The sequence below is a fragment of the Chelon labrosus genome (genome assembly GCF_963514085.1).
Source record: "Chelon labrosus genome assembly, chromosome: 2".
In the NCBI taxonomy this organism is placed as follows: domain Eukaryota; kingdom Metazoa; phylum Chordata; class Actinopteri; order Mugiliformes; family Mugilidae; genus Chelon; species Chelon labrosus.
The window spans coordinates 32,769,495-32,797,420 of record NC_140338.1 but is presented as its reverse complement, the minus strand read 5'-3'; the positions used below and the strand labels follow the sequence as shown (position 1 = coordinate 32,797,420).

The 27,926-nt window shown below is 39.6% G+C and overlaps 3 protein-coding genes across 4 annotated transcripts; all 3 read right to left on the bottom strand.

The window, feature by feature from the left end:
* Nucleotides 1–866: 866 nt before the first annotated feature.
* Nucleotides 867–10,776, bottom strand: LOC311504006 (T-lymphocyte activation antigen CD80). Of its 2 annotated transcripts, XM_084566946.1 has the most exons (9): nucleotides 10,085–10,771; nucleotides 6,078–6,157; nucleotides 5,652–5,987; nucleotides 4,734–5,030; nucleotides 3,804–3,932; nucleotides 3,266–3,298; nucleotides 2,825–2,869; nucleotides 2,691–2,735; nucleotides 867–2,548 (listed from the first exon to the last, which is right to left on the bottom strand). In XM_084566946.1, the coding sequence occupies exons 2-8, from the start codon at nucleotides 6,145–6,147 to the stop codon at nucleotides 2,692–2,694; spliced, it is 954 nt and encodes a 317-aa protein (XP_084423072.1). In that variant the 5' UTR covers nucleotides 6,148–6,157; nucleotides 10,085–10,771; the 3' UTR covers nucleotides 867–2,548; nucleotide 2,691. The 2 variants fall into 2 exon arrangements, with proteins under 2 accessions (XP_084423072.1, XP_084423073.1); XM_084566947.1 differs by lacking the exon at nucleotides 3,266–3,298 and having other exon boundaries at nucleotides 10,085–10,776.
* An 845-nt stretch (nucleotides 10,777–11,621) lies between these two features.
* Nucleotides 11,622–21,642, bottom strand: jpt1a (Jupiter microtubule associated homolog 1a). Its single transcript, XM_084562119.1, has 5 exons — nucleotides 21,501–21,642; nucleotides 19,935–20,077; nucleotides 13,863–13,960; nucleotides 13,612–13,639; nucleotides 11,622–13,132 (listed from the first exon to the last, which is right to left on the bottom strand). The coding sequence occupies exons 1-5, from the start codon at nucleotides 21,554–21,556 to the stop codon at nucleotides 13,008–13,010; spliced, it is 450 nt and encodes a 149-aa protein (XP_084418245.1). The 5' UTR covers nucleotides 21,557–21,642; the 3' UTR covers nucleotides 11,622–13,007.
* Nucleotides 21,643–24,306: 2,664 nt separating this feature from the next.
* sumo2a (small ubiquitin like modifier 2a) lies at nucleotides 24,307–27,674 on the bottom strand. Its single transcript, XM_084566935.1, has 4 exons — nucleotides 27,558–27,674; nucleotides 26,533–26,664; nucleotides 26,250–26,321; nucleotides 24,307–24,835 (listed from the first exon to the last, which is right to left on the bottom strand). The coding sequence occupies exons 1-4, from the start codon at nucleotides 27,576–27,578 to the stop codon at nucleotides 24,767–24,769; spliced, it is 294 nt and encodes a 97-aa protein (XP_084423061.1). The 5' UTR covers nucleotides 27,579–27,674; the 3' UTR covers nucleotides 24,307–24,766.
* Nucleotides 27,675–27,926: the final 252 nt, after the last annotated feature.

Sequence of the window (27,926 nt, the reverse complement as noted above, 5' to 3'; positions counted from 1 at the left end):
ATGCTTGTCGTGATTTGAGTTAAATTAGGACTCTTGTGGGAATTTGCCTGTAAATGTACTGACTGTGACATTGGTACGATACTTAAATTACTTGTGGTGCATTGCTAAACAGCATAGAACTGCCTCTGCATCTTCCAACACTATGCAATATCATTAGATTTTAAATTATAGTTCAGTCCTAACGCTTTTTATCCAACAGATGGCAGGACTGAGACACAACGAAGGTTCACAAACTCTCAAAGGGATCGTTTTTTTTTTTTTAATAGTATGTGGTACTTTTCCATAGTGAGGGTATCGCCTACAGTAAAAAATAGTCAACACATCCTCACATAACTGGATCAATACCTCATGTAATGCATTAATATATCCTGTGATAATTATTTTTACTAATCAACCTAAATAGCAGACAGGGCCACTGAAACCAGATTCAAGCTATAAAAGAAAATCAAACTGCAGGTTTGAACAAAGCATCGCTAACCACTGGACACTTACTGTTCATGGCTTTATGCACACATGAGACAGTTTCATGGAAAGAGAGAGTGAACTAAGAAGAGAAAGAGAAAGAAAGATCTGAATCACTGGATCAGCAGGATGTTAAACAAGGCCAAATGGTGTTATGATGATGAAGAAGAAAACAGAAACCAGCTCGTGGTCAAACGTCTTTAAAACAGCCACCAACTGAAGCAGTTAGACACAGGGTCATAACATCCAGACTCCAGATATGTTGATAGGCCTTTGCAGCAATTATCACATGTAACCAAGGAAAATGAAGCTGTAAACAGTTAGAACATTTACCTTGGAAATTGTTTGTCTGTATCTCATGTAAAACTGAAATGACATTATCATACATGGAAATCATTCACACATTCTCTTTTTTTTTCGTTAAAAACATTTTAATCATAGCTTAACACCATAAATCACAGTGTATACAGTGCAAATGAACCACACAGAAAAACAAATACACAGCAATTAAACAGAGCTGTCCCAAGTCACGTTCACATTTACGCAACACATGATTTGAGGCAAGAACATTTCACAGATTTATTACTTAAAGCTCAAAACTGTTAACAGTTACCCTGGTGTTGCTTTTCCTCAATCAGGTCAGTAAAGAACTCAGATCACTCGTAATCACAACAAGTGACAGACCTGGATAATAGAGTTGTTTTTCCGTGACCTGTTTAATTTCTGACAGAATAACAATCAAGTTCCCAGAGAGGAGATGGCACCTGCCTGAGGGGGCATGATTAAATGTTGATTTGGCAATAAAGTTGCAGTGTGACTGCCAAAAGTTACATAAGCACACAGTTTCATTCATCACACAAAAGCAGAAACAAAAAAGTGTGGTCAGCTATCAGACACGACATGGGTAAAAATCCCTCATATGCTATTTAACGTTAGCTAGTAAGAGCAAAACCAACATAAATGACAAGAGCTCTGATAAATTAATTAATCCAAACCAAATATGTAGTGTACTCAGACATCTCATTATTTATTTAGTGACTAGAAATCTGAATTTGCATCTTCCTGTTTTCCTCAAAGCTATAATACATCCATAAAAGGATAAATCATTTTTGAAGTTACTTGAGATGATCTTTAGGTGGGATGCCTCTATTTTAATATGCTGATTAAACTGTTGTCCAATTACAACTAAAACATGGCGTTGTCTTAATATAGCATAGAGTTCAGTATTTTTCATTGCACTGGATGACATATTCCCTCATCCTTGAAACACAAACATGTGGTTTATTATAAATGAACCCCCTCCGCAATTCTTAATCCTGTTTGAATAACCTCAGTGTTAACCAGAATGAACCTATGTCCATGTTATAGCGGGAAGGAAAGGAGCCTGGCCACAGGCGGTTCAGGACAGTCAACTTTTACAACTTAAGAGGACATGCATTTGGTTTTTTGACTGTATTTGCTTTATCATCCTTGTCTGTGAGCATCTTGACAAAAGCTGGAAAAATGACTGAGCCACAATAAAAGTGAAAAATAAACTGTAAAAAAATCTTAAAATCAACATACTGGCCTCAGTTGCATTTGATTGCAAGACACACACACAAACCTATAGTGTACATGACAACTTCCCACTATACCAACAATATGATTCATGATCTCTAATCTTTATAACTGAGTAACACGAGAAGAGGAACTGCCAAGTCGGCATTAGCTACAGTTGCTGCGTGGGCAGAGCAAAGACAAACCTACATGAAAACACACGCTCCAACAACCATCCTAAAACCACTTTCTTTATTTCCCTCAGATGGATGTATGTCTGATGTTGCTGCTCGATTTCCCTGAGCCTGATCATTTTCCTATGATTCCACTTAATTCAAACTCAGGCCACATCTTTTTTAGACTGGAAGAGTGTTTAGTCATGCTATAAAGAGTGGACAGCTTATAGTTCTTCTGATGAATCACAATAATACAAGTTATTCCTAGGTATACAAAGCTGTTAGCAATAGGAAAATCACAGTGAGAGGAGTGGAACTGTTGAAGGTTGGAGGTTGCCAGTGAATTGGTTTATTTTTGTGGCATGCCATGTCTCCTGCAGAGAGAGCACGTGTGAGAAAGAGCTTTTATTTTATGTTTTTTAGTCTTGTCTATTTACTGATATCTGACTAGCAGTGCACACATTACAAAAAGGAGGTGAAACTAGTCTTTTCAGTAGTTTGAATAATTATAATTACCTTAGGCCGGGCTGTCTGTGCATTCTTTGTCCATCATCTTTTCAGCTACGGGTGAAAGATTATAGAGCATTACAGAGGGCACATAGTAACTGTAATGAAACAAAGTCAGACAGATTTAGACATACAGTACATACCTTGCCTACAGTCTTCATGGGGGCACGCTCCATGCTCGTAAGGACCTTTTGGAACAAATGGAAACGCCATATAAGTTTTGTCTGCGCATTACAACGGTAGAATGTGAAACCATCACCATACTGTCAGCAAGTTCATGACATGCGAGCACAGATAAACCACCGGCAATAAGTTTTCAGGAGAAGTAAGTCATTTAAGGTTAAGTTTTGAATGCTCACAGTTAACCACGAAACATAGTGTGGTATATCACTGTACTTCCCAGGAGAAGAAATTCAGTTCAGTTTCCCAGTTAGTGCAAGAACAGTAGAGATTCTTAGACAGTGATGAGCAACTAAATTGGAGTGAGATTAGGTCTCTGCATCATGCAGCTGAAGACAAGTAGACAAGTTTTAGGTAGAAAAGAACTATCACAGCTGTAAAAGTGTGTCCAAAGATGGACTAACCCATAAGGGGTGCTGCTGAGGGCCTTCGTGTCTCTGTAAACAAACAAACAAAAAGAAAAGACACGACAGTGAGCCCACACTCACTGCAGATATCTGCTACTTAACATTTATCAGACATTTTGGAGAACATTGTCTCTGAATGAATAAGGGTATGAAAATAAATATGACCATCTGTCTAGGCCACTGAAAAAACAGCCGACACTAAGCTGCTCAATCCTGAATGACAAGAAAACAAAGCATTGTACTTTCCCATACTGAATAACTTGGCTGCTAGCCAGTTGTTCATCAGGTTTTTCCACTTTTTTATTTGCATCACCCCTCACCTGTTGGTCGGTTTTTCTGTTTAGCACTTTATTGTTTACAGGAAGCAAGTGATGCAATCGTATACTACATTTGGGGACATTACTATTCAAGTAGCATTTTAAGACCCCGCACCATACTCCCAAAAGATTTATATTGCTGTTGTTCTGTTGTGTATCACTTGTTTTACTTCATATACGACAGTAACTAAAGAAAAAGAATATGAGAGCATACTCACGTCGAGACCGTTTTTTCCAGAGCAGCACCATCAGCAATCCAACCAGCAACGATCCAATGACCACTATAGGAGCCACTATTTTGGAGGTCCCGTTCGGTTCTGGTTCTGGTTCTCGTTCGTTGCCCCACACTGAGTAAATAAATAAAAAAAAAAAAAAACATATTCAAATCATGACCCAAAAGAGTGGATGATCTGTTTCATTCAGCGAGGCAAACATGTACTAGCAGCAAAGGCACCTGTGTAATAACTTTAACTTCCACAGGGGGGTCTGCACAGTGTGGACAGTAGCTCTAAGTTATAATCCCTCCCTTGCTGACTGAGTACCACACTGTCACTGTTGTTGTTACAACGTGACAGACATTAACAGATACTGATCTGGTAGTTCCGAGAATTTAGATAACTTAGATAACGGCTCACATAGAAGCAAAAAATAACCTGTTAATGTTTTTTTTTTCCTTTCCATCAAGGAAAATGAATTGTATTTAAGAAAGTTCCTGAACACGAGACACATTGCTCAGTCTTATTTGGATCTTATCATCATGCATGCTGGTGTTTTATCTCAGAGAATGTTTAAAGTTTTTAGGACAAAGACACGTCCCAGCTTGTCCATTTAGTGAAGTCTACACAAAAAACAGCAACAGCACCAATACTTGTGTTATGGATAACACAAAAACACGCTTTATCAACATGTATTTTTTTCTGTCCTGTTGTAGTTGAACTTTTTTTTTTTTTAATACCTAACCGCTCCTGTGCTCTTGGCGTCTGTTGAAAAATTCAGCCACCTACGTCTTCCCATGCTGCCAACAAAAACATTTTCAAGGTGTGTGTACTTAAGTGTGGTGACTGAATTACAGGACGGCATGCGATTCTGAGGAGCAGGCAAGTACTGATGGGCCTACAAAGTATTAAGTGTGGTGCTCAGTAACATACTATCAAAATCAGATGGTATGTACGTGGTCTCCTCCTCTTTGCCTCCACTGGAATTGAACACGACGCAGGTAAGCTTGGAGAAACTGGGTCCATTCAGCAAGGGCAGCTTGCTTTTGAGTTGATACAAATCATTGTTGGTCTTTATCACCTCCATTTCTGAGCTTTTTGTCCACTCAAACCAGCCTTCGTCAAACCAGCGAATCTCAGCTTGTGGATAGCCACCTTCAGTTTCACAGGTCACTGCCTTTGGGGTGAGTTTGTCAGAGATGAAGCTGAGTTTGGGTTTGCTGTATTTGGCTGCAAGAACAAAATGGAAAGCAAACAATATCACTTAGCAATGCAAAATGTGATGATGTGGTACATCAAATGATGTGGTACATATAACATATTATCTTGTTAACCATATCCAACAGCCAGCCAAATGTTTTCTCTAAGGAAGCGAATCTGCATGTGTCAGAATGAAACTGAAAGTATACACGCTTAAGGGGAATACCAATCTGATTGGCCAGGAAAGTCCCATGATCTCTAGAGAAGCCAGTTATACACAGAATTCTGACAATGTATCTACATTACATCATTCTAAAAAGTGAGAGGAGTTATTGTATTGTGTGCCCCTAAAATGGGAAAGGGTGCTCAAACACTCTGCTTCCTCTCTTGCTAAATGTTCTCACTAGGTGTAAAACTTTAAAATGGAGGCACACACATTAGGCAGTAGGTGTTTTGACTAATTTGTATTGCCCTACTGTGAGCTTTGATATGATAACGTTTCAAGAAGAAGAATTGAATATTTTACTTTTATGTAAATTGTTGCATATAAGTATTATCCTTTCCATAATAAGGGTATAAACAACATTTTCGTTTGGTAAATAAAGTACTGATCCTGCTTGCCAAATAGTTGTAAAAGTGTTTGAGTTTCACCTTTGACTTTGAGGCTGGTGACGTTCTTGTTATCCCCACTGTCTGTGACCACTGCGCAAGAATAATTGCCTTTGTCTGCCACCACAGTGTTGGTTATGAGCAGGGATATGTTCTTTGTGTCCTTCCAGGAAGGATCCGCAAATTTATAGCCTGGAGTCAGAGTCATCTCCCCTTGATAATAAAAAAGCACAGGCTCCTTCCTTCCATCCTTCTTCCACACAACCGCTCGGATTTGTGCATCTACTACCTCAGGTGCGGTTTGGACAGCACAGTTCAACAGTGACTCTTGGCCATGCTGTCCCACATTTTCAGCATTGCATTTCACCTCAACGAAAGCTGTGAAGATGAAAAAACATAAATGGAAACTTATGTGATTAACAAGCAGCTATAGATACTAGATATTGTCTGCGTATGAAAAGAGCTTACAATTCTTTGCGTTTCCTGCAGTGATGAAGATGACACTGAAAATCAAGGCGATGGCACCACTGGAGGCCATGCTTCATTACCTAAAACGACATTTGGAGTGAAGATTTTTATTTGCCGTTCAGGTCAGATGTAACAATCACATGCAGCCGCTTTAATTCACATGGATGTATCTCTGTGAATTAAGGTGCAAAGGACACTCAGGTGTACCAAGAACACTTTTGGTAGTTTTGTAACCCACAGAAAGCACCACACAGGAGGAGCTCAGCCGGAGTACACTTCACTGGAACATCTGATGGGATAGGGATGAATCTATTAAAGTATCATAGAAATAAGACCAGTCAGGTCACCTTCACCAAACACAGCAATATAACTGGTTATCATTAACTAAACTAGGGGAAACCCAGTGGTCGATTCATGCACAAATATGCATGAATATTTTTATGTTAGCGTCTACTGAGGATTCATAATTTATAACTTATCTGTACTATGGCTGGAGTACTGAGAAATGATTCTCATTAGCTGCATGTCTGGTTGAAAAGGCTTTTAAGAGTTGTTTACAAAAAGAGTCTTGAATTTGTGTTCATGTGGCGTGAGTGCAATAAAAGGCTGAAAGACCGACACAGGAAGATTTCTCTTCCCGGCAAACATTCCTCTTCTTCTTTCCCTTTTTGAAAGCATTCCTTTTCATGGGAACGGGACCAGCGACTTTGTCCAGAACCAAAATTATAATGGCTAACTTTAACCATGTGAAAACTCTTTCTTTCAACTTTCAAATCTTTTAGAGCAACTATACCGTTTCAGCATGGTCTAATTAACAGGTTTAATTACAGTCTTAAGCAAACTTAAAATCAGTTTCTATTTTTTTTTTCTTTTCATGCCTGCTGGGTGAAACTCCTTGCAGGCATGACTGATTTGGCACAAAAAGGGGAGAGATCAATCACCTAGCTGACAGACAGAAAAGAAAAAAAGAAAGGGTGATCAGGGTGAGATTCAAATGGCTTTTTTGTGACTGATGAGAACAGCCTGGTTCAGTGTTTACACTGGCATAAACCATTTTAGGACCATTTAGTTCGTACAGCTGTAACTGATCAACGAACAAGATTTTGCTTTCTTGCATTAAACTGTTTAAACAGTATCTTTTGTGTGCTGCTAAAGGCTGAATCTGATCACCCTAAACAAGCCAGTAAAACGGAACAGATACTACCAAAAATAGTTGTTCAGGAAAAATTCTGTCATGTAAAGCTGTAAGATGCACTTTGCTCCAAGAAACATCCATTTTCAGTTCTTTTTTTGGGACAAGAAAAAGCCCCTTTCTGTGTGTTTACGTGTGTGTGTGGGTGTGTTTACTTTAAAGGGAACAAATATGAGGACAGAACATTCACAAAAAAAAAAATAAAAAATTGTTCTGACTTGAACTACTTTGCCATGCTGCTGCCCTGATGGGCTGATGGCTAGACCACTGATCGTATTACTGCTCTCCTGGTCAATCTTTGAAGCAAGCATAGCAACTAAGCTTCTATAGGTTTTCCCATTGTTTCATGTGTTGGAAATATCATTCATTCATCTTCTGTAACTGCTTGTGCTCTATGAGGGTCTCCCAGCTGTCATCGGGCGAGAGGCAGGGTACACCCTGGACAGGTCGCCAGTCTAACGCAGGGCTATCAGTGTATATCAGTGTAACTTAAATCCAGGACTAACAGAAACCTGTTTGGCCAGTTTGACCCCCTATTTCTATTCTCATTGTTTGCTCTGGACTAAAAGCCGTCATACTGAAAGGGAAAGTCCAGTGCTGCAGAGTATGCATGTAAACCTTGCCAAGAATGAAGCAATATCCTCTCTTAACATCTCTAATGCATCCCTGCCCATGTCCGTTGTTTATCTTTCTTCTTCACTTTCAGATTGTAAAGTGTTGGGACACTGAACCCCCAGTTGCTCCCAGTGCATGGGAATGGTGTGTGAATGAGTGTGTGCTTGTGTGAGCGAATGGGTAGATGTGTCTGTGACTATAAAGCGCTTTGAGTAATAGGTAGAAAAGCGCTATATAAAAACAAGGCCATTTAATTCAGAGCGAGTTCTCCGGCTTGAGTTTTTCTTCAAAGCCTGACTGGATTTGTTTTTAGTTCCTTATCTTTCTGTCCTCATGTGTCCTTGTTTTCTGGGATCCGATATCAAGGATACCCTTATTACACTAGAGGGCAAACATTTTTTTTTTCAGCTAGCAGCAATCGTATAATCATAGTACAAGTGTTCATCAATAAACGCACATCAATATTTAAAAAGATCTTACTGAGTCTAAATGGACAATGGCTGCCAGGACAAAAGAAGGTTTAAGTCAGTTTAAGCATAACACGCTGCTCATGCCACTAACATTATTCTTGTTTAGCTCGTGTTATAGGTTTGCCCACTTTTATTTCATTTTGACAATATTTCTTCATCCTGAACCTCAACAATGTTCACAGCACAGCATAACTGCAGTCAAAACACATTTTTAATCAGAGCTGGCCCACTATCCCATGAATGTGTGCGTCATCTGTGACACGGCTTTCCTCAGCAGTCTCAAATCAAAACAGCTGTTAAGCAGCTGAAACAATTATGCCAGCACAAAAGGTCAGGGACAGACCACTTACCCCAAACAATTTCCTAAATGACTAAACTGGACAAACATGACACAAGCGGCAGTCTGGACAATTAGATGTACAAGCACAATATAAGAATCTTCTGTTCTCAAATGCATTCCCAGTGGAATCATTTCACCACGGCAGCTGCGTGGTGTTGGATGCCAGAATCAGCATCTGCAATCCCCACACCAGTTCACCCCACCGGGATCTATCCACGTCCATAGCACATCCTCTCAAACATCAACTGGGACAACACCGGATGAAAGTCTTATTACTGTAGCAACATTGTTTACATGTCAGTAGTATCCCACGAGACAAAGCTTTTTTTTTTTTCTCAGTGTCTTTCCTTTTTGTGAGAAGATGCATGACGTGGCCCTGGAGGAAACGACCATTCTTTTCTGATGAATAACAAGAAGATGTTTAAACCCTAACTCTATTTTTATATTCAACCCTGTCCAAAAACCCTGGACCCTTTTATTTCATGCTTGAGGGTATAGGTAAAAGTAATATGGCTGTCAAATGAAGTATCGAGGCTAAACATGTGCAGTATTTATTGAGATTTTTTTACAATCTAAAATAAAAATGCATCAACAGTGTAGTTGTGCAGGATAGTAGTGTTTTATTACTTGCCACACTACTAAATTATCTACTGCAGTATACACCTTATCAGTACTCTGCATTACACTTCCTGGATCTAACATTCAAAGTAGAATTTGAATGTTAATCCAGGAAGTGTGGAAAATTTGAACTTGAACGCAAACTTAGAATTTGGATGTCAAATTTTCAGCGGGTAATAATAGATGTTCATGAAAACAGGCTTTTTATTCATATATATTACATATGAGCTCAATCCAACTAACGCATGTTTTCGCTTTGAGATTACGCGGAAGACTATGACCTCGTTTTACTGCCTGTCGACGCTGTGCGCTGCTGCGCTGTAAGGAAATACGTCTAGCTTTTAACAAACAAAAAACAAATTGCCCACCATTTCAACTGAATGAGAAGCGTCTAAATGTGCCGTTCAAGTGAAACTGGAGCGTATGGAGAAGGAATGCAGGAGATTTACGACCGCCTGTTCTCTCTCTGCTGTGTCGAGCTGCTGACTGTTATTTCCTTGTAGACGGCAGCGACTTGTTTCATTTACGCAATTCAGTGTGATCAATATTAAACACATAAATAATGAATACACCACTAAACAGACACTATTAAATAAGTGAGTTAAATAGATTAAAACAACGAACTGTTTCTAACCTTAATGTTCGTATCTTGTACGTATCTTGTACGGTGCGTATGTATGTCGCAACTGGTAGTCTATCTATAGCCTTCAACGTAACAGCCTATGTTTACATGACATTACATTTAGTCATCGATATGACCCCATTAACTCACCTTAACACGCTCCTCTCGGTGGGATTATGTGGATGTGTCGCTTGGACCCCTCTGCCTTTGGTAATATGCTTGCTTTCACTTTCGTTATGAGTAGAAAGATGCATGATTGGCCAAACGATGTAAATCACCAACAACCTGGGCTGTACTTTCAGTGTGGCTTATTCAAAGCTGTAAACCAGCAGTGAAATCAAGCTGGCTCCCAACAGCAGCTATACACTGATTGGAAAACAAAAATAAAGAAATAATAATTATTAACACGTGTCTGTGTACAAAAATATACTGGTGTATTGCACTTAGTAAACATATTGCACATTGTGTTTCTGATTTTGCAAAGTGTCCTGGATGGGAGGAAGTGAGATGTAAATAATCTTTCCTGCAGTCCTCAACACTCTCTGCAGCTACTACACCAGCTGCTTTTCTTGCTGCTGTGTTGACTCTGTGTTTACTTTGGTGTACTTTTATTTGGATGCCTGTAAGAGTCCATTGTCTCAATGCTATTCTCTGGATGATCACCAGTATGTGTGCTATGTGTCTGTGGCTGCGAAAATCCACCACCAACCCCTCAGTTTCATCTGCATTCAGCTCAAGTAGCAAAGGGATGACTGACATTTTATTTCTGCCCAAGTCTGCCAGCTATGATGTTCATACTAACGTGACCCGTTTATAATTATGAGATCATCTCCAAATATGCTGTCAGTGTATAAGTTTAAAATAAGTCTAAAATTCCAGCTTGAACATGATATATAATTCTATTCTTGAGGCGTATGGATGGTTTGCAGCATGTGCTAAACCCTCTTCATTTGTTCCTGTGAAGTCTTGTCTTCATGGTAGACCTGGGTAATGGTCTGCCTCCCGAAGAGTGTTCTTCATTTGGCCGCATGAAATGAATGGAGATTTCTCAACCATGGAAAGGATCCTGTAATCATCCTTGTCTTTTGTGTGTACATGCAGGCCTTTTTTGTTGTCAAATTCATCAGTGTGTCGTTTTTTGTTTTGTTTTTAGCTGTCCTCATGTTATCTCCCCACCCCCCAAGTGAATTTATTTTGTTTGTGCAAACTAACCACGGTCTGTTTCACTTCAAGTTGAGAGCTCCTTTGAAAACAAGCTGTGGGTTCACAGACAGCAGCAGTTTTCAGGAGTAATGCAACACTTCCCAGCCCTCCGGCCTTTTCATCTCCTTAACAGATGAATAAATAATAATTATCACATACCTGTCCATTAAACAGGTGGTCACACTTCCTACACCTTTCCTCCAATTTGGATTCACTTACCATCAAATTTAAGCTGAGACACTTTTCTTACAAAATCATGTAAAACTTGAATAATTTTTGATAAACTAGCTTAAATACATTTTTTTTATCCAAACATACAGCATATGGACCTAACCAGAACAATCATTTAAATAAAAACAGATTCAAAGACAGTAAGTCAAATCAAGTGGCCTTTTGAACTTTGAAATCTTGTGAACCTAAGGATTTTAAGAAAAAAAATAAAAAAATCCCATGAAATGACTGATAACCATTCAGACTGATACTACACACAGCAAATAAAATGCATGGTCAAAATTGATTTTAATGTTAATTTCCACTTGTGCCATTTCTTGAATTCAAATTTCTGCAGTGACTTACATCCAGCAACAGGAATTGGTACATGATGCTGACAGACACGTCTGGCATCATTACACACGTTAAATAAAAATAAAATAACATTTTAAAATAAAAATAAATAAAAACAAAACACCACAGGAAAGACATATCATGTACCTAAAATGTGGATTTTCTTGCGTGACAACTTGTGGACGTAGCAGTCACACGTGACTGAACAGAACAGAAGCAGGAAGTTGTTTTGGTTTGAACAATGTTACATGAAATGTACAAAAGGATTGTTCTAGATTTGCAGTGAGACTCGTAAACGTATCAGGGAAACAGTGAAAAAGGCTGAGCTGTCTTAAGGTCACTTGTCAAATCTAGGATGGGTTTACCAGAAACACTCATGACTCATCACTCATGCGTCATGACCAACAGCTTTTCACTTATTGGTCGTTGTGACATTGGTTGGATGAAGTCGGGAAACCCAACCTTGTTTGATGTTGTACCCTAACACACGAAGAGGTGCACTTTAGAGTAAATTTCACCTATAAAAACATGGGGCACTCAAAACTGGCACTAGGGTTACAATAACCTAAGGTTAGTGACTACAATATAAAAAAAAGGCTTGTTTCCAAATTTGTTACTGGACATGGGACCTACAGTGCTCATCTAAATACAAATGTCTGCATCTCTCAGATCACAATTACAGTAGTTTATATGGATCCTATTTGGCTCCTATATGGATAATACCATAATCAGTAGAAAGACTTCATGCAACAACAGTACAATAATCAGTCCACAAAAAAAAAAAATAATCAAACAAACAAAAAAAAAAAAAACAAGTCAAAATAAATTCACAGTTATGTTTCTTGTCACATTCATACGTTAAAGACCGGACGTGCATGCAAGATGGGCCCAAAATAAAGACAGCACAAAGGTTTTCTTTGCTTGTATTCTCCAAACTGCTTGTGTAATCCTCTACAGCCTTGTGCTGTTGCCATAAAGTTAGGGGAATTTTACCATTGTTTGATATGAGAAATGTGAACCTTGTACCCTTCATGGCACGTCTGATGCATTTCAGGGGCAAATGTCGACTTTGAACCATTTACATAGAAATACATAAAGTGCTTCTGTCAAAATAAACAAACAATAAAAACAGTACAAAACAGTTTTCAAAAAAGAGGTATCAAAACAATGCACTTGGGGATGTGGAGGAGACTGGTGTCTGCTGGACATCAGAGGATTAATGCAGTACAGACGAATGGGGTTTCTTGTTTGGAAAAAAAAAGATGAGTTCGACGAGTGGAGGTAAGCAGGGGTGGTAGAGTGGCACTCAGCCTAGGATGAGGCTAGATTTGCCCCCTGGAGGATTTCGGCGACCAGATGGTACTCCTGCAGGGGGTTCCTCGGCCTGCAGTTCCTGCTCTGGAACTGCTTCCAGTTCAGCAGCACTATTTTCTGAACACAGATGTGGAAAAAATGATGAAATATAAACAGGTACACAGTGTATACAATTTAGTCAGGAGACACAACCGTTGGAATCTTGCCAGTTCAGTCTAATGACTCTTATTACAACACACATTATCGCAAAGGAATAGTTACTGAATAACCACTTCAGCTGCACCAGGCGTATCAGCTACAGCTCACATAAGTTTTTATTTCTCTCCTGTGTTGTTCTTCTCATATGGTACACGGATTGTACATGGACTCCCACATCCCATTTTTATTGAATGAGCTGTTAGTAGAAATCAAACCCACGCTTTTAAAATGTGTAGATATATATAAATACATAGATATGATTTCATTCTCTATCTAGAATTTGTTTTATTTCCTCCTTTTCAGCTCAGGTGTTGGGTACATTACATTAAAACCGACTTTGGGTAGAATATAGGGAAATTCCATGAGCTATGACGCATTAAGTACAAACAGATGCTTACCATGATCACGCACAATACTTTCTCCATCCTAGAAATAAGCAGAAGAGAACTGATTAGTATTCAACAACCTTTACAAATTTAGGAAAGGGGTATTTACTACTTAAATGATATTTGTTAATCTCTCACTTCCTTGTTATTGACACACACACTGTGAGATTTTGAGAATAGGTCAAGTTCCCTCTATGTTTGTCCGGCCTCAACTTTCAGTTCATTTCTATCTTATGATCTCATGATCTGAGACATGGACTTACTGTGGTGGGGTCGTCTCCAGAGTGATTGGTGGTGTGGTTTCCTCCTCTTCTCAGGGGGGCTGATGGCTCACCACACAGCACACCTGTGGGCTTCCCACCTGGAAGAGAAAGGAAACATAATCTGTTAGAAGATTAAAAATAAGACACCCTGTGACACTATTACCATGTCTGACACAGAGGCAGATCAAAAGTGGCAGCTGAAATAGAATGTCAAATATACATCAGTAATCAGCATTATCTGAAACCTCCAATCAGGCAAAGGGATATTTCAGAAAATGTAAGCTGTCAGAAAACTGTGCAAATGTACAAATAACACAGGTTGCAAATCCCACTTCAGTATTTTTTTTTTTTTACAAAAGTCTATTGAGGTTGGTATTTTTCAGCACAAGAGGAACCTTTAGTGACATGGTGACAGTTCAAACACATTAATTTAGTTAGTTAGTTTAGTTGGACAGGGCCTCTAAATGTGTTTTGCCTGGGATTTTGGCACAAGGGATTGTAACATCTAATCCTGTGTATTAATGAATAAAAAGCCAAAGTCAATTTTGAAGACAAAGTCCAGGATTTATTGGGCCTATGCAATATTGCTAAAAGTTGTAAAATCATTAACTATGCAAATAACAGCTCTTAAGCAGCCGTGGCAATAGTGGCAGGTGGTTTTATCTTTACTAAGAGTGCAACATGTTGGGTCTCAGTTTAAAGAGTTTCCATGCTTCTGACGTTCAGGTTTGGGCTTTTCCTGTTATTTCTCATTCTTAGCAGCAGAAGTCACTTATTGAGGATGGACATAAATAATGTGACGCATCAATGTATTCTACACAAACCAATGTATTTATGTAGTCATCATCGCCGATGGCATCAACAAGTAGTTGCACACCTAATACATAATGCAGGAATTGAAAGGTAACGGGGGAAATTACAATTCCATGAGGGGAACAACCATGACAGCTGCATTTTTTTTGACCTTATGGACACGCAGAAATAAAGACAAATGAATCTGTGTAATGACGGACAGACAAGAGTGTCTAAGGCGGTTTGGTTACAAAGTTACAGGAAGTATTTATTCTTCTGCTGCAGTTTCTTCTTCTTTTAATTCATGGGCAGTAGTCAAACCAGTTTGCAGGTGTATTATTGCTGCCTAAGTAGAGCAGAGTGTGGATCATCAGATTTATAGCAGGTTGGTGTGTTGACCCGATGCAGTAATCTAATAAATATGCTGTATAGATTAGAGAAGTTTCTACTGAAGTGTGTGATGCAACCCGAATTGAAGCTTCACACAAGGCGAACAACACCGACAGCTGCAGTCTGCTGGCGAAATGACCTGACCTTATGAACTATGAAATTACATCAGTCTCTCCCCATCTAGTTTTCTATTCGCTTTTAGGAAATTTTGGAAGTTTCACTTGCTCTTTCGCACAACAGCTCTGTTCACAGTGATGTTCATTTTTAATAAAGATATGCATTCATGTCCTGCTGTGTAGGCAGGGAAACCCCTGGGAGCAGTGGGTTGTTTCAGAGTCTTTATCAAATATCATTATTTATTTATTGTCACGATCACATTGTCTATTGTATAAGGCGTCTCTTTTCAGACAAAATACTCACAAATTCTATCAATCGTCCTGTGAGTGGGACACACACAGAAAGCAAGTATCTGTATCATGACTGATGGGGGAAAGAACCCAGGGCAAAGTGCACCACCAACATGTTGAGGTGAGAGGCGGTGTGCACCCTGGACTGATTTCCAGTCTATCACAGGGCTAACACAGAGAGACAGACAACCATTCACACTCACACCTACAGCCAATTTAGAACCACCAATGAACCTAACTGGCATGTCTTGGAGAGAGCCCACGCAGACACAGGGAGAACATGCACACTCCACACAGAAAGGCCCCAGTCAAATTGTGGTAATATTTTGTTGCACAACCTGTTGAGGCAATCACTGCAATCAAGCCATTTCTGTAACTCTCAATGAGACTTCTGGACCTGTTGTCAGATAATTTTAGTCCACTCCTCATGAGCAAACTGCTCCAGCTGTCTCAGGTTTGGAGGGTGCCTTCTAGTCCAGACTGTATGTTTGAGCTCTATCCACAGATGGATCGTGGAAGGCCTCTTCAGAAGAGGCCGATGTTTAGTTCTTTGCCATTCTTGTGTGCTTTTAGCTGTGTGTTTTCGGTCATTACCCCTTTGGAGAACCAATGACCTGCGACTGAGACCAAGCTTTCTGACAGTGAGCAGCACATTACGCTCCAGAATGCCTTGATAGTCTTGAGATTGCACTGTACACTGCACAGATTCAATTTCCTATTGCAGCCACGTCCAGGAGGTTGGCTACAGTCTCGTGGACCTTAAACTTCTGAATAATATGTGGAGCTGCAGTCACAGGAACATCTAGCTGGTTGGAGATGGTCTCGTAGCCTTTACCTTTATCATGCTTGTCTATATTTTCTCTCAAATCTCCTGACGACTCTTTCCTTAGCATTCTGTGTTTCATGTTCAGTGTGGTACATATTTTCAATCTTTTCTAGGGGCCCTATCATTTTTGTCCAGGGCAGTTTCATTAGTTTTTTATTTATTTATTTATTTAAATTATTCTATTGAACAATGATTCAAAAGCAATGTCTGATTTTCATAAGTAAATTAACAGTATTTTTTTTATTCATTATTACTTTTGTCAGTTTCAAGTTATTTCGGTGACCCCAGTGGGTTTTTCTTTCTTTATGAAAAGGTTCCAACAAAGTGTGTACATATTTAGAGCCTAATGAGCATACAGAAAAGTAGTAGAGAGGCAGGTTATGTTGCAGGAATGACTTGAGAACTTTTTCTGGAAAGTGACACTGTAGGACCGGGCTATTCAATTGGCGCCCCCCCCCCCGGGCCGGGTCCGGCCCCTGAGGAATTTTGTACCGGCCCTTACAGTGTAGTGTAGTTATTACATATGGCTAGTCTAATACAGCGCATGACTACGGCTAATTGTATATTCTCTCGTGCAGTAGGAGATGGTATGCACATGTTTGTCGGACCTATATTTTGAGGGACCGCACATGACCAATCAAAGTCGCCGTTAGCCATTCGCGCTGGAGTGCAACGCTCGGAGCGCTGACTGTATATGCGACTAGCTCTGACCGCTCTGACTTATTTCTTTCAAGCACAAAGGTTGGCTATCAAGACAAAATATCTCTTTTTACTGTCAAAAAAAATGAGTTCAGTAGTTGTCCACATCAAGAGGGCTGCCAACCGTCCCTTGGAAAACAGAATTGTTCCATATTTACAAACAAAAGTATGTCCCGTATTGAGCTGAAACAGGACGCACTTTGTCCCATATTACAGTGAGAATCAAAAATAGTGTGTAAAATGTCAATGGAATGAATGAACAACAGGGCGCTTTATATGAACATTTACGGTAAACTTATTCCCAGGCCGTCTCCTGCTCTGTGACTGTTGTTTGCGAAGAAGATACCGGAAGACAACAAAGCAAACAATATTTACTCGCACTTTCTGTTTGAACTTTTCTTATTGGACTTTTACAAGAGGAATGCTCTGCTTTCTATTGTTTTATATTAATTCATACAGTTTTAAGTTAAGCAGGACAGTTTTCTGTTCATTTTGTTATTTTGTATTAAATATAAATTGTTGAATAATAATTGGTTTTGAACGTGTTCATATCACTCAAAAATATGAATCTAATTCAATTCACGTTCGAGTGAAATAGTTCAAAAATCGTTTCATACACAAAAAAGCTAAAAAAAAATTCACCACGCTGGGAAGGGTGAAGGCAATCAGGTCAGCTGGCCCTGCCAATGAGGTGTCCCTTATTTATTTTTCAGGGAGTTGGCAACCCTTTGTGCATATGTTGTTCTCCATTTACAAAATATAATACATTGATTCCTTCAGTATGTTGTTGTAATTTCTTTATTTGTTACCGTGATTACTTTTATTCTCTGGCCCCTTAGTTTGCCTCAGTTTCATGAGCTGGCCCCTATTCCCAATTAATTGAATGGCCCTGCTGTAGGATATGTCACAGAGAGTCTGCTAGACGCTTTCATCACAGATTACTCAGACATTACTGATGTGATACAAAGAACATTTCCGGTTGTTGACTACACAACAGATGGCCAGGAACAGATGTTATAGTTGTGTGTGGGAGAGAAGGAGAACCAACAATGTTATTAAGTGATGTTAAGATGATTTACTACTGACAAGTCAGAATAGGCCAGTGTTTTGCTCTTAGCCATACATATGTAAACACACACCCACACCCACACACACACACAAATCAAGACTGACTCTGGGCTGCTTTTGTCAGTAGTAATTCATCTTATCATTTAATAACATTCCTAATATTGTGTAAGTCTTCCTTGTGTCTCCAAAACAGTTGTGACTCATCAGAGAATGGACATGGGCCTTCTGAGGGTGTCCTGTGGTGTCTGGCAACAGAATGTTGTTAGTGGGGGCCTTTGGGTCCTATGGGTTGAGGGGAGGGGCCTCTGTGGATCATCCCACAGATACTTGATCAGTTTGGGATCTAGTGAATTTGGAGGCCAGGTCAACACCTTGTGCTGTTCTTCATGTTTTTTGAGTTGATCCTAAAACGTTTTTGTGTGTGTGTCTGTGTCAGGCTGCATCCTGCTGGGGATGGCTGCTACCATCAAGGAGTGTCATAGCTATGGGGTGGGGGTGGCTGGTCTGGTCTAAGTGGGTGGTACATGTCAAAGTAACATCCAAAATATGTCAGGACTTGTGGCGCATGTCTCTCAATAGACAACAACACCAAAAGTGAAACTAGGAAGTGAGAATGACTGGAATAAAACTAAATACTGTTCAAGCTTAAAGTTCCTTTCTACCTCATAATGTGAGAAGTAAGAAAAGAAAGAAGGAAATGGCAGATGAAAATTTCCTCAATATGCATTAAGTCAGTGGCTATGCAGATTCTTTTAACGATACTGTATATGTGTTAATCAGTGTGTGTTAGATTAGGAGGTAATACACTGCACTGTGCCAAGGAACATTCTGGAAACAGTTTGCCTTACCCCCACATGGATCAATGACTTAAATGACTACTTCCTCATTCTTCCTTATACAGGCTATGTGGATGATAAAAACTGCCTTGGAGAGATACACCGCCTGGCCAAAGAAAGTTGCCACCTGGATTTAACTAAGCAAATAGGTATGAGCCTCCTATCATTTTTCAGCTGGCAACAAGTTATTTAACCCCAACTGATGGAATGAGCAGCTTTTCATTTCTTAAACAACCATGTCGAAAGACACATCCTGTGGTCATGGAAAAGATGATAGTCTGTTTGAGAAGGGTCACATACTTGGCATGCATCAAGAAGAGAAAACATCTAAGGAGATTGAAGATCCTACTAAAATTGAGCTCTTTCCCCAGTTTCCCAAAATGATACAGACCTCTAATAAATTAGACATTAAAATGAGTTCACTACAGACCCTGAGCCCTGTAGATATTAGAGTACAGTGGTAAAGTTTACAAAGTCATTACAGCCTGGAATAATTCCAAGGTTGGAAAGCTGGCCTGTCAGCTTGGAAAGCTGGCGGTTATCGCTTGTTACAAATACATAGAGCTGGACATTCTATATGCCAGACAGCCTCATCTGCAACTAGGATAGGCAGCAACATCTCTGTCCAACAGACATGTTTTGTAGCAAATGATCTTATCTTAAATTATTTTTTGATGTGTGCATACACCAGTTTCTATCTAATCTAAATAAAATATGCCTGCCAAGTATCCCATTTCCTTCCATTCATGTTTAATTTCTTCTTTTTTGGACATTCTGCTGTGTATCATTCAACATCTAGAGAGAAAATGGAAAGCCCACCACTGAAAAAATGTCATACGAGGCCATCTTGAGTTGGGATTGACATGTTACAGGCTAACTTGATATTCGTCTATGAAACTTACTTTTCAAATTTTTGAATAAATCCTGTGGCAACAAGATAACAAGAAGCTGGAGCAGCTTAAATCTTAAGTTCTCAGATCAGAGAGACACGACAAAGCAACCTTTAAGCAGTAACACTAAAGCAACAAATGTTTGGAGGTGAGGTAAACTCTACCTGGCGGGTTGTTCCTTCGATTAGCATAGGGGTCCTCTGGCTCAGCAAAAACACTGGAGGCCATCTTGTTTTTCCGAACAGGAGGTTTCTCCTCATCTGCACCAAGTGAAATGTTGGAGCCACCACCGGGAGGGCGCAAAACCCTAAAAAGATACGGATAACAGTATTACTAAAAGCTGGATAATACATCCAAAAAAGTTTGAAAAGCGTTTTTTAAACGCTTCTTTGGATAGACCATGACCTGGATGACTGGGAACCTTCACGGACATGCTGGATAATACCTATTCATTTAATATATACAATATGAATTAATGATACTTTGGATTTTTTCAGAGCCTTTGGAGATAATCTAATGATGTTTTATCAGACACATTTATTTCACTTATCTAAGTGGTTAAATTGCAAGCAGAGGTAAAACGCCATATCATGCACAAATCCCACAGTATTTTAATTCCTTATGAATGCTGTGTACAATTGAAGTTGTAAAATGATAATGCCTGCAACTGTATTTGTTATTCTGTTATTATTGCATGTGTTTCTAATATTTTGTCAAATCAACAGAGGTAGATGAAACACTACCTGCAAGTAGAGTTCAAAAGCAATGTTGACTCTCATCAACAAAATCACACCCAGAAAGGTGGAATCCGTTACAGGGCGGGTGTATTAGACTGTACTATTTTAAACTTCAACATCCTTTGAGTTATTTATTGAACTGCATACATAGTAAATTCATCCATTCAAGTGTCTTTTTTTTTTTTTCTCCAGGAGCTAACACGTGACAGTGTATACACGCTGTGGTAAATTTCATCATTCATCATATATGACATATGATTCCACCATAATTACCATATAACTTACTGAAAACTCGTTCATTTAAACATTGTGAATTTTCAACTTGCATTATTCTGGTCTTATTATGTCTGAGGTAGCAGCAGAATGCTTCAGATATCAAATACATCTCCCTAAATGACGATGATAAAATAAACGGAATACAGTACAAATGTAGCTCGGGTAATGTCAGGTGTGGCCAGCTGTACCGTGGGCCTCGCAGGCCATGTGAAAGAAATGCCAGAGGAAGACTTAGGATCATATCGACAGCTGATGTGAATTTACGAGGGCTCCACCCAACCGGAGTGACAGATGCGATGTCTTCTCCCATTTTGCGGAGAATAAACACGAGAAACCAATGCGGAACTACAAAAGGCCTCTGGAGGTACCATCACTAAGCCGCCTAGTGTGTACTAGCTGAGGAGCTCCTCCACAAAAGGGAGGGTACCATGCATGCTAGCTTGCTAGATAGCAGGCTAACGTTAAAATGGGAATGGTCCATATTTACGGACAAAACAAGAAGGTGTGGTAACGAGCGGTGTCCTGCTTTCGTAGCCCTATGTTCAGTTTCAGACCATTTCAAAGCGGTAACACTTAAGTAACACTTGCACGAAAAGGTCAGAGGAAACTGACTTATAATTTTCGTTAAGATGTGTAGCCTTGGTTTTGTCAGAAGTCAGAAGATGCTGGACTTACTGGCCTCATGGATGCTAACGAGTACCAAACGACGCCTTTTACCTGGAACTGTTTTTTGCACCGGGCTCCATCCCTTGAAATGTCGTTGTAGTCGTCATTTTCCACAATATGTCGTACAGTATATATAAATCTCTCTGGATACACGCGAATTACACTTTCATAAGCAGTACTTTACCACCTCATCATTGTCTGTTCTAGCTGGTGGTCTAATCAACCTGCCTCCTGTCTGAGTGGACCAGTGTCAAATTAACCAGAAGATGATATATAACTTCCGGTGGAATTTTCTAAATAAAATACAATACCACGTAATGTTTCGACTGTATGATCATGCCAAGTAATAACAACATGTATATAAATAGGTTAGAATAATAATACCGAGTTTTCAGTTAAGATATATATATTTTTAAAGAATTCATACTTGAACAAAGGTAACATGTTGGCTTATAATATGAAGGCAAACTCTCCGCACTTCCGGTTTTCCATTGCTCATTCGGTTGCAATTTACAGCGATGCGGAATAAGACGGCAGTCTAAGTACCACCCACAAGAGTACAGTTCCTTTTATGATTGGATCCTGCGACATTAACCAAGCATATGATTGGACAACTTATTTACATGACAAGCAAATACGGTTAGACGTTAAACATCAGTAGCATAGTCAACAAATGCCTCTTTCACCGTCTTGTACCTAGCCCCAGGCTACGACTTATTTAGGTCCCAAATAGATGGTGAAGATACAGCCATATATAAGCCACTCGTAATTATTTGCACCTCTCACAATTTACTATATTTCTGCATGAAAAAAAAATCAAAACCACAGTGGACTCACACAAGTGCTCAAAGTAGACAAAGAGAACCCAAACAAACAAATGAAACAAAAATATTGTGCTTTTGCGTTTGTTAAATCAGGAAAATGAATTATATGTACAGATTTCTGAGGTGCAAAAGTAAGCGAATCCTTGTTTTCAGTATCTGGTGTGACCCCCTTGTGCAGCAACTAAATGTCTCCAATAACTTCTAATCAGTCGTCTACAGCAGCCAGGAGGAATTTTAGCCAATTCCTCAGAACAGAACCACTTCAGTTCTGAGATGTTGGTTGGTTTCCTCACATGAACTGCTTGCTTCAGATCCTTCCACAACATTTCTATTGGATTAAGGTCAGGACTTTGACTTGAAAACATTCACTTTGTTCTTCTTTAACCAATCTTTTGTAGAACGACTTGTGTTCTTCACTGCTCAATGATAGCAAGTCATCCTGGCCCAGATGCATGGAGTGAAAATAGTCTTAAAATGGTCATAAATGCGTGTTCCATGATCCAAGCAGTTTAAACATGTGCAAAATAATGTCACAAATGTACATATAGCAGTCTGAACAAATTTTATTTTATGGACATTTATCATTGCAAATTCACAAATGTGACTTCACAAAGCCCATTATTTTTTACTTCAAAAGGCTTCCCTTGCTTACAGATGTCAATTAAATAAAATTTTATTTATATTGTGTTAATAACAATACACATTGTCTCATTGTCTACAAATTCCGGTCTGAAACCCGGCCAGAGCAAGCCTGAAGACAATGGTGGCAAGAAAAAACTCCCTTTTAACAGGAACGAAAACTTGAGCAGAACCCAGCTCATCATATTTCATATCATAAGAAATTAGGGGACCTCGGTGCCAGAGAAAAGAAAGGAGAGGACAGAACCCTGGAGCGAGAGAAAAGAGAGTAGAAGACACAACATGTGCTTCAGTGCATTGTCCGGCAGCAGGCTAGGTGTATTGCAGCATAACAAAGGGATGGTTCAGTACAGCCCTAATTAGGTAGAGAGGGTGTCTGCCCCCCGAACCCAAACTGGGAGCTGGTTCCACAGGAGAGGAGCCTGATAGCTGAAAGCTCTGCCTCTCATTCTACTTTTTTAAATTCTAGGAACCACAAGTAGGCCTGCACTTTGAGACTGAAGTGATCTGTTGGGATGATATGGTACAATGAGGTCTTTAAGATACAATGGAGCTAGGCCTTTAAGGGCCTTGTACGTAATTCTCTTTTGCTAATTCCTGTCAATGCTCTTGCTGCGGCATTTTGAATCAATTGGAGTCTATTTAATGAGCTTGGACAGCCAGACAGTAATGAATTACAGTAATCCAGCATGAAAGACACAAATGCATGAACTAGTTTTTCAGCATCACTATGTGACATACATAAACTGTATAGAAATCTAATCTTTATTCACAGTCTATGACGCAGACCGATCAGGCTGCACACGCACACTAAGTTTTGGGACTGTTTTCACGCTGCTCAGACCAACCACATAAATTCACGAATACGTGGTGCATTTGTCACCTGGAAACTGCCAAATTTGGGCACTGGGTGGAGTGATGCACATGGTTCCTGTAGGGAAAATACTTATTTACTGATATAACTCGTCACTTCTCGTGCTTCTCTGCTGTTAGGGTACGGACTTATTCTGCTGGGTCAATACACTGGGTCAATACACTGACATGCTGTCACAGATAGTAAATGTGAAAACTAAATCTTTACTGAATGCAGTTTGAGGCCAAATTCTTTTGGTGTCAATAAAAGGCAAAATTGATGACATACGGCTTGTAAAGCTACAGCTTGGCCAACTGCAGGGTGAACAGTAATAATTCTGAAGACATCCGGGACGTCCGGGCTGCTTTTGTAGACTGGAAGCAGGCCCTGTTTACTGACTGTACAAAGATACAGCCTTACAAATGCAGCCTAGCATCTCAGAAAGATCAGTGGAATCTCAAACCTCCAGACATGGTGGCGGAAAAGTTCAGATAGGGGTGTGTTATGATGCATAAAAAAATAAAAAAGACAAAACAAAATGTGTAAAAAAAAGAAGACTCAGTTTATTCCAATACATTTTCATAATAACAACAGATGTCAGTGAATTTCAAACACAGGCTTACTTAACAATGACAAAATTCTATTTGAATCAAACCATCAATGACATAAGTATAAAAACAAAAACAAGGTCTAGGATTTGTTTTTAGAAAAGTCTTGAGAAAAAAGCAACAACTTATCATTATGTCACGCTTTTAATTTCTTCGGCACATTAGACTCACTGCAGCTCACAAGTTGTCTACACTGCGCAGTTCACACACGTTAACATATGAATATGAGAGAGTGACAAAACTCTACACCAACTGTCCTGCTGCATTTGAGCATTTTGTATAAGTTTCCCACTGGATGGTATTAACACTGGTCATGAGCATGTGAAGACTGTGCATAACAAAGATCTTCAGGGGGCGAAAAGGGGAGGTAGGGACGTTCATAGGAAATAGTCTTTAAAGAAAGAGGGATCCTCCGGTTTGCTGTTGGAACACATCAATTGTGTCTTCGTCCTCCATTTCTAGCTGTAAAAACAAACGTTGAAATTTTAGTAGTGGTTTGCAACATAAAAGATGTAAGCAAGTCATTCAGGTATAGACATGCACTGGATGAATGCTGACCTCCATAGATATCATCTGCCCGCACTAACTAGGGCTGGGAATCGTCACAGATTTCCAGAATTGATTTGATTCTAATCCAGCTCATCTCTATTTATTAATTTAGAGATCTTTCAAGATGAAAGAGAATTCACAAAATAATGCTGCCATTGGTTTTGGAGATTTGTGGTAAATCCACAGTATTTTATCTCTAGTTTTCACGTCTTGTATATGGCTTTTCTTTTGACCAGCTCTTATCTATTTTTAAAACGCTGCCACACATTGGCTTTCAAGCCTGACGATGTTCTCAAGATCTGTAGCTTCCGTCACGTGGATCAATCTCGTTACACAATCTTGCAAGACTAGCCAAACGAAACCCATCTTGCGAGACGGCAGCAAGATTTCTAACAAGATGTAGTGTAATTGGAATGTAGGTAATGGCATATATTTTACAAACAAATCAATCCAAGGTTTATATGAATAGATAGTGGTTTTCACAAAGATCAATTTGAATCAGAAAATCAGTTTTGTAAACCCAGCCCTAACACTACCGTGGTTATCACCATATTGCTTTGCCTCATCCTCGCCTATTGTCTACCAGAGTTTCAGACGGTCATTGACTTTCCACATGAAAGTAAACAAGACCTTTTCTAACATGAATAATACCTGCTCTATGTACATAAAGGGATGCTGCAGCTGCAACATGAGTTTCAATCTGTTCACAGCTCCTCAGTGCTGGTAATTCTGTGCTTTGTCTGTAAACAATAAAACGCACTACAACACAAGAGCATGTTCCCACTCGATCTAAACTTGCTTGCACATGTACATATAAAACTGCGTATTAATATACCTCTAGTGTACACATAGTTTGTTATTCTAATCGTTACTGTTATTTTCTTAACAAATGTATATTTGCAAATTGTTGTGTTTTCCTCCGTCTTCTTTTTCTAAAGCTGTCCATCATATCTACCCCCTCAATCTGACAGAGGACCAACAAAGGTACAACTTAATCTTACCTTGATAAGAAGCTTCACGGTCACTACAGGGTTACACAGAGCAACTAAACCATGTAAGTCTGAATAATTTCAGGCTACAAAGTATGCATCGAGGCAAGTTAATGTAACTTCCAATAGGAATGCAAGGGAAATTACAAGGTCTTAGTAAAGGTATGAAGAGCCAGGTAATGTAAAATAGCACACACCTGCTAACTTTGTTACTAAATGATACTGAAATATATTACATATGATATGTTTACTGGTTGAAGAATAGTAGGATGAATGTATACAGTTTCCCACAGCTACACACAAACAATTGTAGACTGGAAAATATGTTGTGGTCTTACCTGCGAAGGTGTGTCTGTTTCATTGATGGGCTGACCATCGAATCGAAACCGTATTTGCCTCATTGACAGTCCCTGTGTAGACAGACAGAGGAATTAGGTTTAAAACTTCAAATCACCTTCATGGGCAATGATGTAATCCCGGGTTTAAGGAATAGACCGTAAATGTAAACAGTTTTACAAGCCACATATTTGTCATACTTCCTTAGTCTGTGATGTCGAGGGTAATGAGGAAATGCAACGGAGACTTATTCTGAGAAGCACTAAAGTAGTGTAGCTGCCTCACCTGCCGTTCACAATAAGCTTTCATCAGTTTGCTGAGAGGAGTGTGCCTTTTTATCTTGAACTGCACCACTGAGCCATCCTGCCCTGCCACCTTCAGGTTGATGTGCTCGTTGTTCTCCGTCTTCACTCCCTCCTGAAAGGACAGCAACAAGTTCAACAGGGAGTCAAATCGCTTTAAAAAGAAAGGATTAAAAGAAACTCCACATCCGCTACCTCGGAGCCATACACAATTTAAGTCCGCATATGATATTTACATCTGCGACTACAGTCAAATGTTATGATTCAAATTCGAAATTGCGTTTTAAACCACGGAAACACCTGTCTGACTGATCGGAGGATTGGTCAGGATACTGAACGAAGAACGGAGCGAGATTACAACTTCAACAACGTTAGCATTAGCATTAAACAAGCAAACCGACAATGGCCTACGAGCAGAACATCGATGCCCAGAGGCCTAGCCAAGTTGGAAATGTTCACCATCAACAATCCTCCACATCCAGATACGCTTGCCTTGAGCTGGTGATTAACACAACGAAACTAGTTCACATGGAATTAATTTACAACTAAGAATTTAAACTCAAACAATTCATTTTGGGCCGACCCTTTGCACACTGCGGGCTCTAACCGTTAACTCACTTTTCTTTGATACTTGCTAAAGTTCCCTGGATATACAATAACTTCATCGCTTCACTAATATCAACTCGAGCCATTAATACTGGTGGTAACGTTTGGGGAGTGGCGACTGAGAGCATGTAAAACGGACAGATAATATTATTTCTTTCATTCCGCCGGGGATTTAGCACGTTAGCTCATTATGCTAATACCTAGCTTCGTAGCTAACGCGCTAACGTTACCCTGGGTTTGGGCTGAAGCGTTTTCTGGTTTACACGGCCGCTGACCAACAGGTCCCACAGACTGCCGTCCACTGTACACACTCTACAATTACCACGCAGACGACGAGGACACACACCAAAAAAAAAACAAAAAAAAAAAACCCCAAACCACCAGACAAAGTCCGCTCCTCACCTTGGGCTTTTCGTCTGCCATGGCTGCTGCTGCTGTAGCTGTCTGCGCCTGTTCTGCTGCGGCTGCGCTGTCTTGCGCGGCACTTTGCGTCGGCTGCAGACAATGCAGTGCATCTGAGCGCTGCTGAAATGTTCTGTAGCAAGTCTTCCATAGTACAACTTACAAAGAAAAACATTGTAATGATCCATCATTAGCAAGTTCTTGCCTTTATTGTAACGTGGCCGTATTGTGAGGGAATAGAGTAGTTCCGTTTTTCTACACTACGACTTTTTTCAATGGAGTGTACGAAAATGATAATTACTATAATTTCCTTGCACGTTAATGCATCTGCTCAGTGCAGCATCACCTTATTTCGGCACTGCTGCTGGT

Bases quoted from the DNA above. Each gene is read 5' to 3' on its own strand.
- LOC311504006 (XM_084566946.1), bottom strand. From the start codon at position 6,147: ATGGCCTCCAGTGGTGCCATCGCCTTGATTTTCAGTGTCATCTTCATC. The intron at 5,031-5,651 runs GTGAAACTCAAA...TTGTTCTTGCAG, and splicing joins CACCAGCCTCAAAGTCAAAG to CCAAATACAGCAAACCCAAA. The intron at 3,299-3,803 runs GTGAGTATGCTC...GTTTGTTTACAG, and splicing joins CTGGAAAAAACGGTCTCGAC to AGACACGAAGGCCCTCAGCA.
- jpt1a (XM_084562119.1), bottom strand. From the start codon at position 21,556: ATGACGACTACAACGACATTTCAAGGGATGGAGCCCGGTGCAAAAAAC. The intron at 13,961-19,934 runs GTAGAGTTTACC...TTTCTCTTCCAG, and splicing joins TCGAAGGAACAACCCGCCAG to GTGGGAAGCCCACAGGTGTG. The intron at 13,133-13,611 runs GTAAGCATCTGT...ATCTGTGTTCAG, and splicing joins AAGTATTGTGCGTGATCATG to AAAATAGTGCTGCTGAACTG.
- sumo2a (XM_084566935.1), bottom strand. From the start codon at position 27,578: ATGGCAGACGAAAAGCCCAAG. The intron at 26,665-27,557 runs GTGAGGAGCGGA...CTGTCCTTTCAG, and splicing joins TGGCAGACGAAAAGCCCAAG to GAGGGAGTGAAGACGGAGAA. The intron at 26,322-26,532 runs GTGAGGCAGCTA...CTGTCTACACAG, and splicing joins AAGCTTATTGTGAACGGCAG to GGACTGTCAATGAGGCAAAT.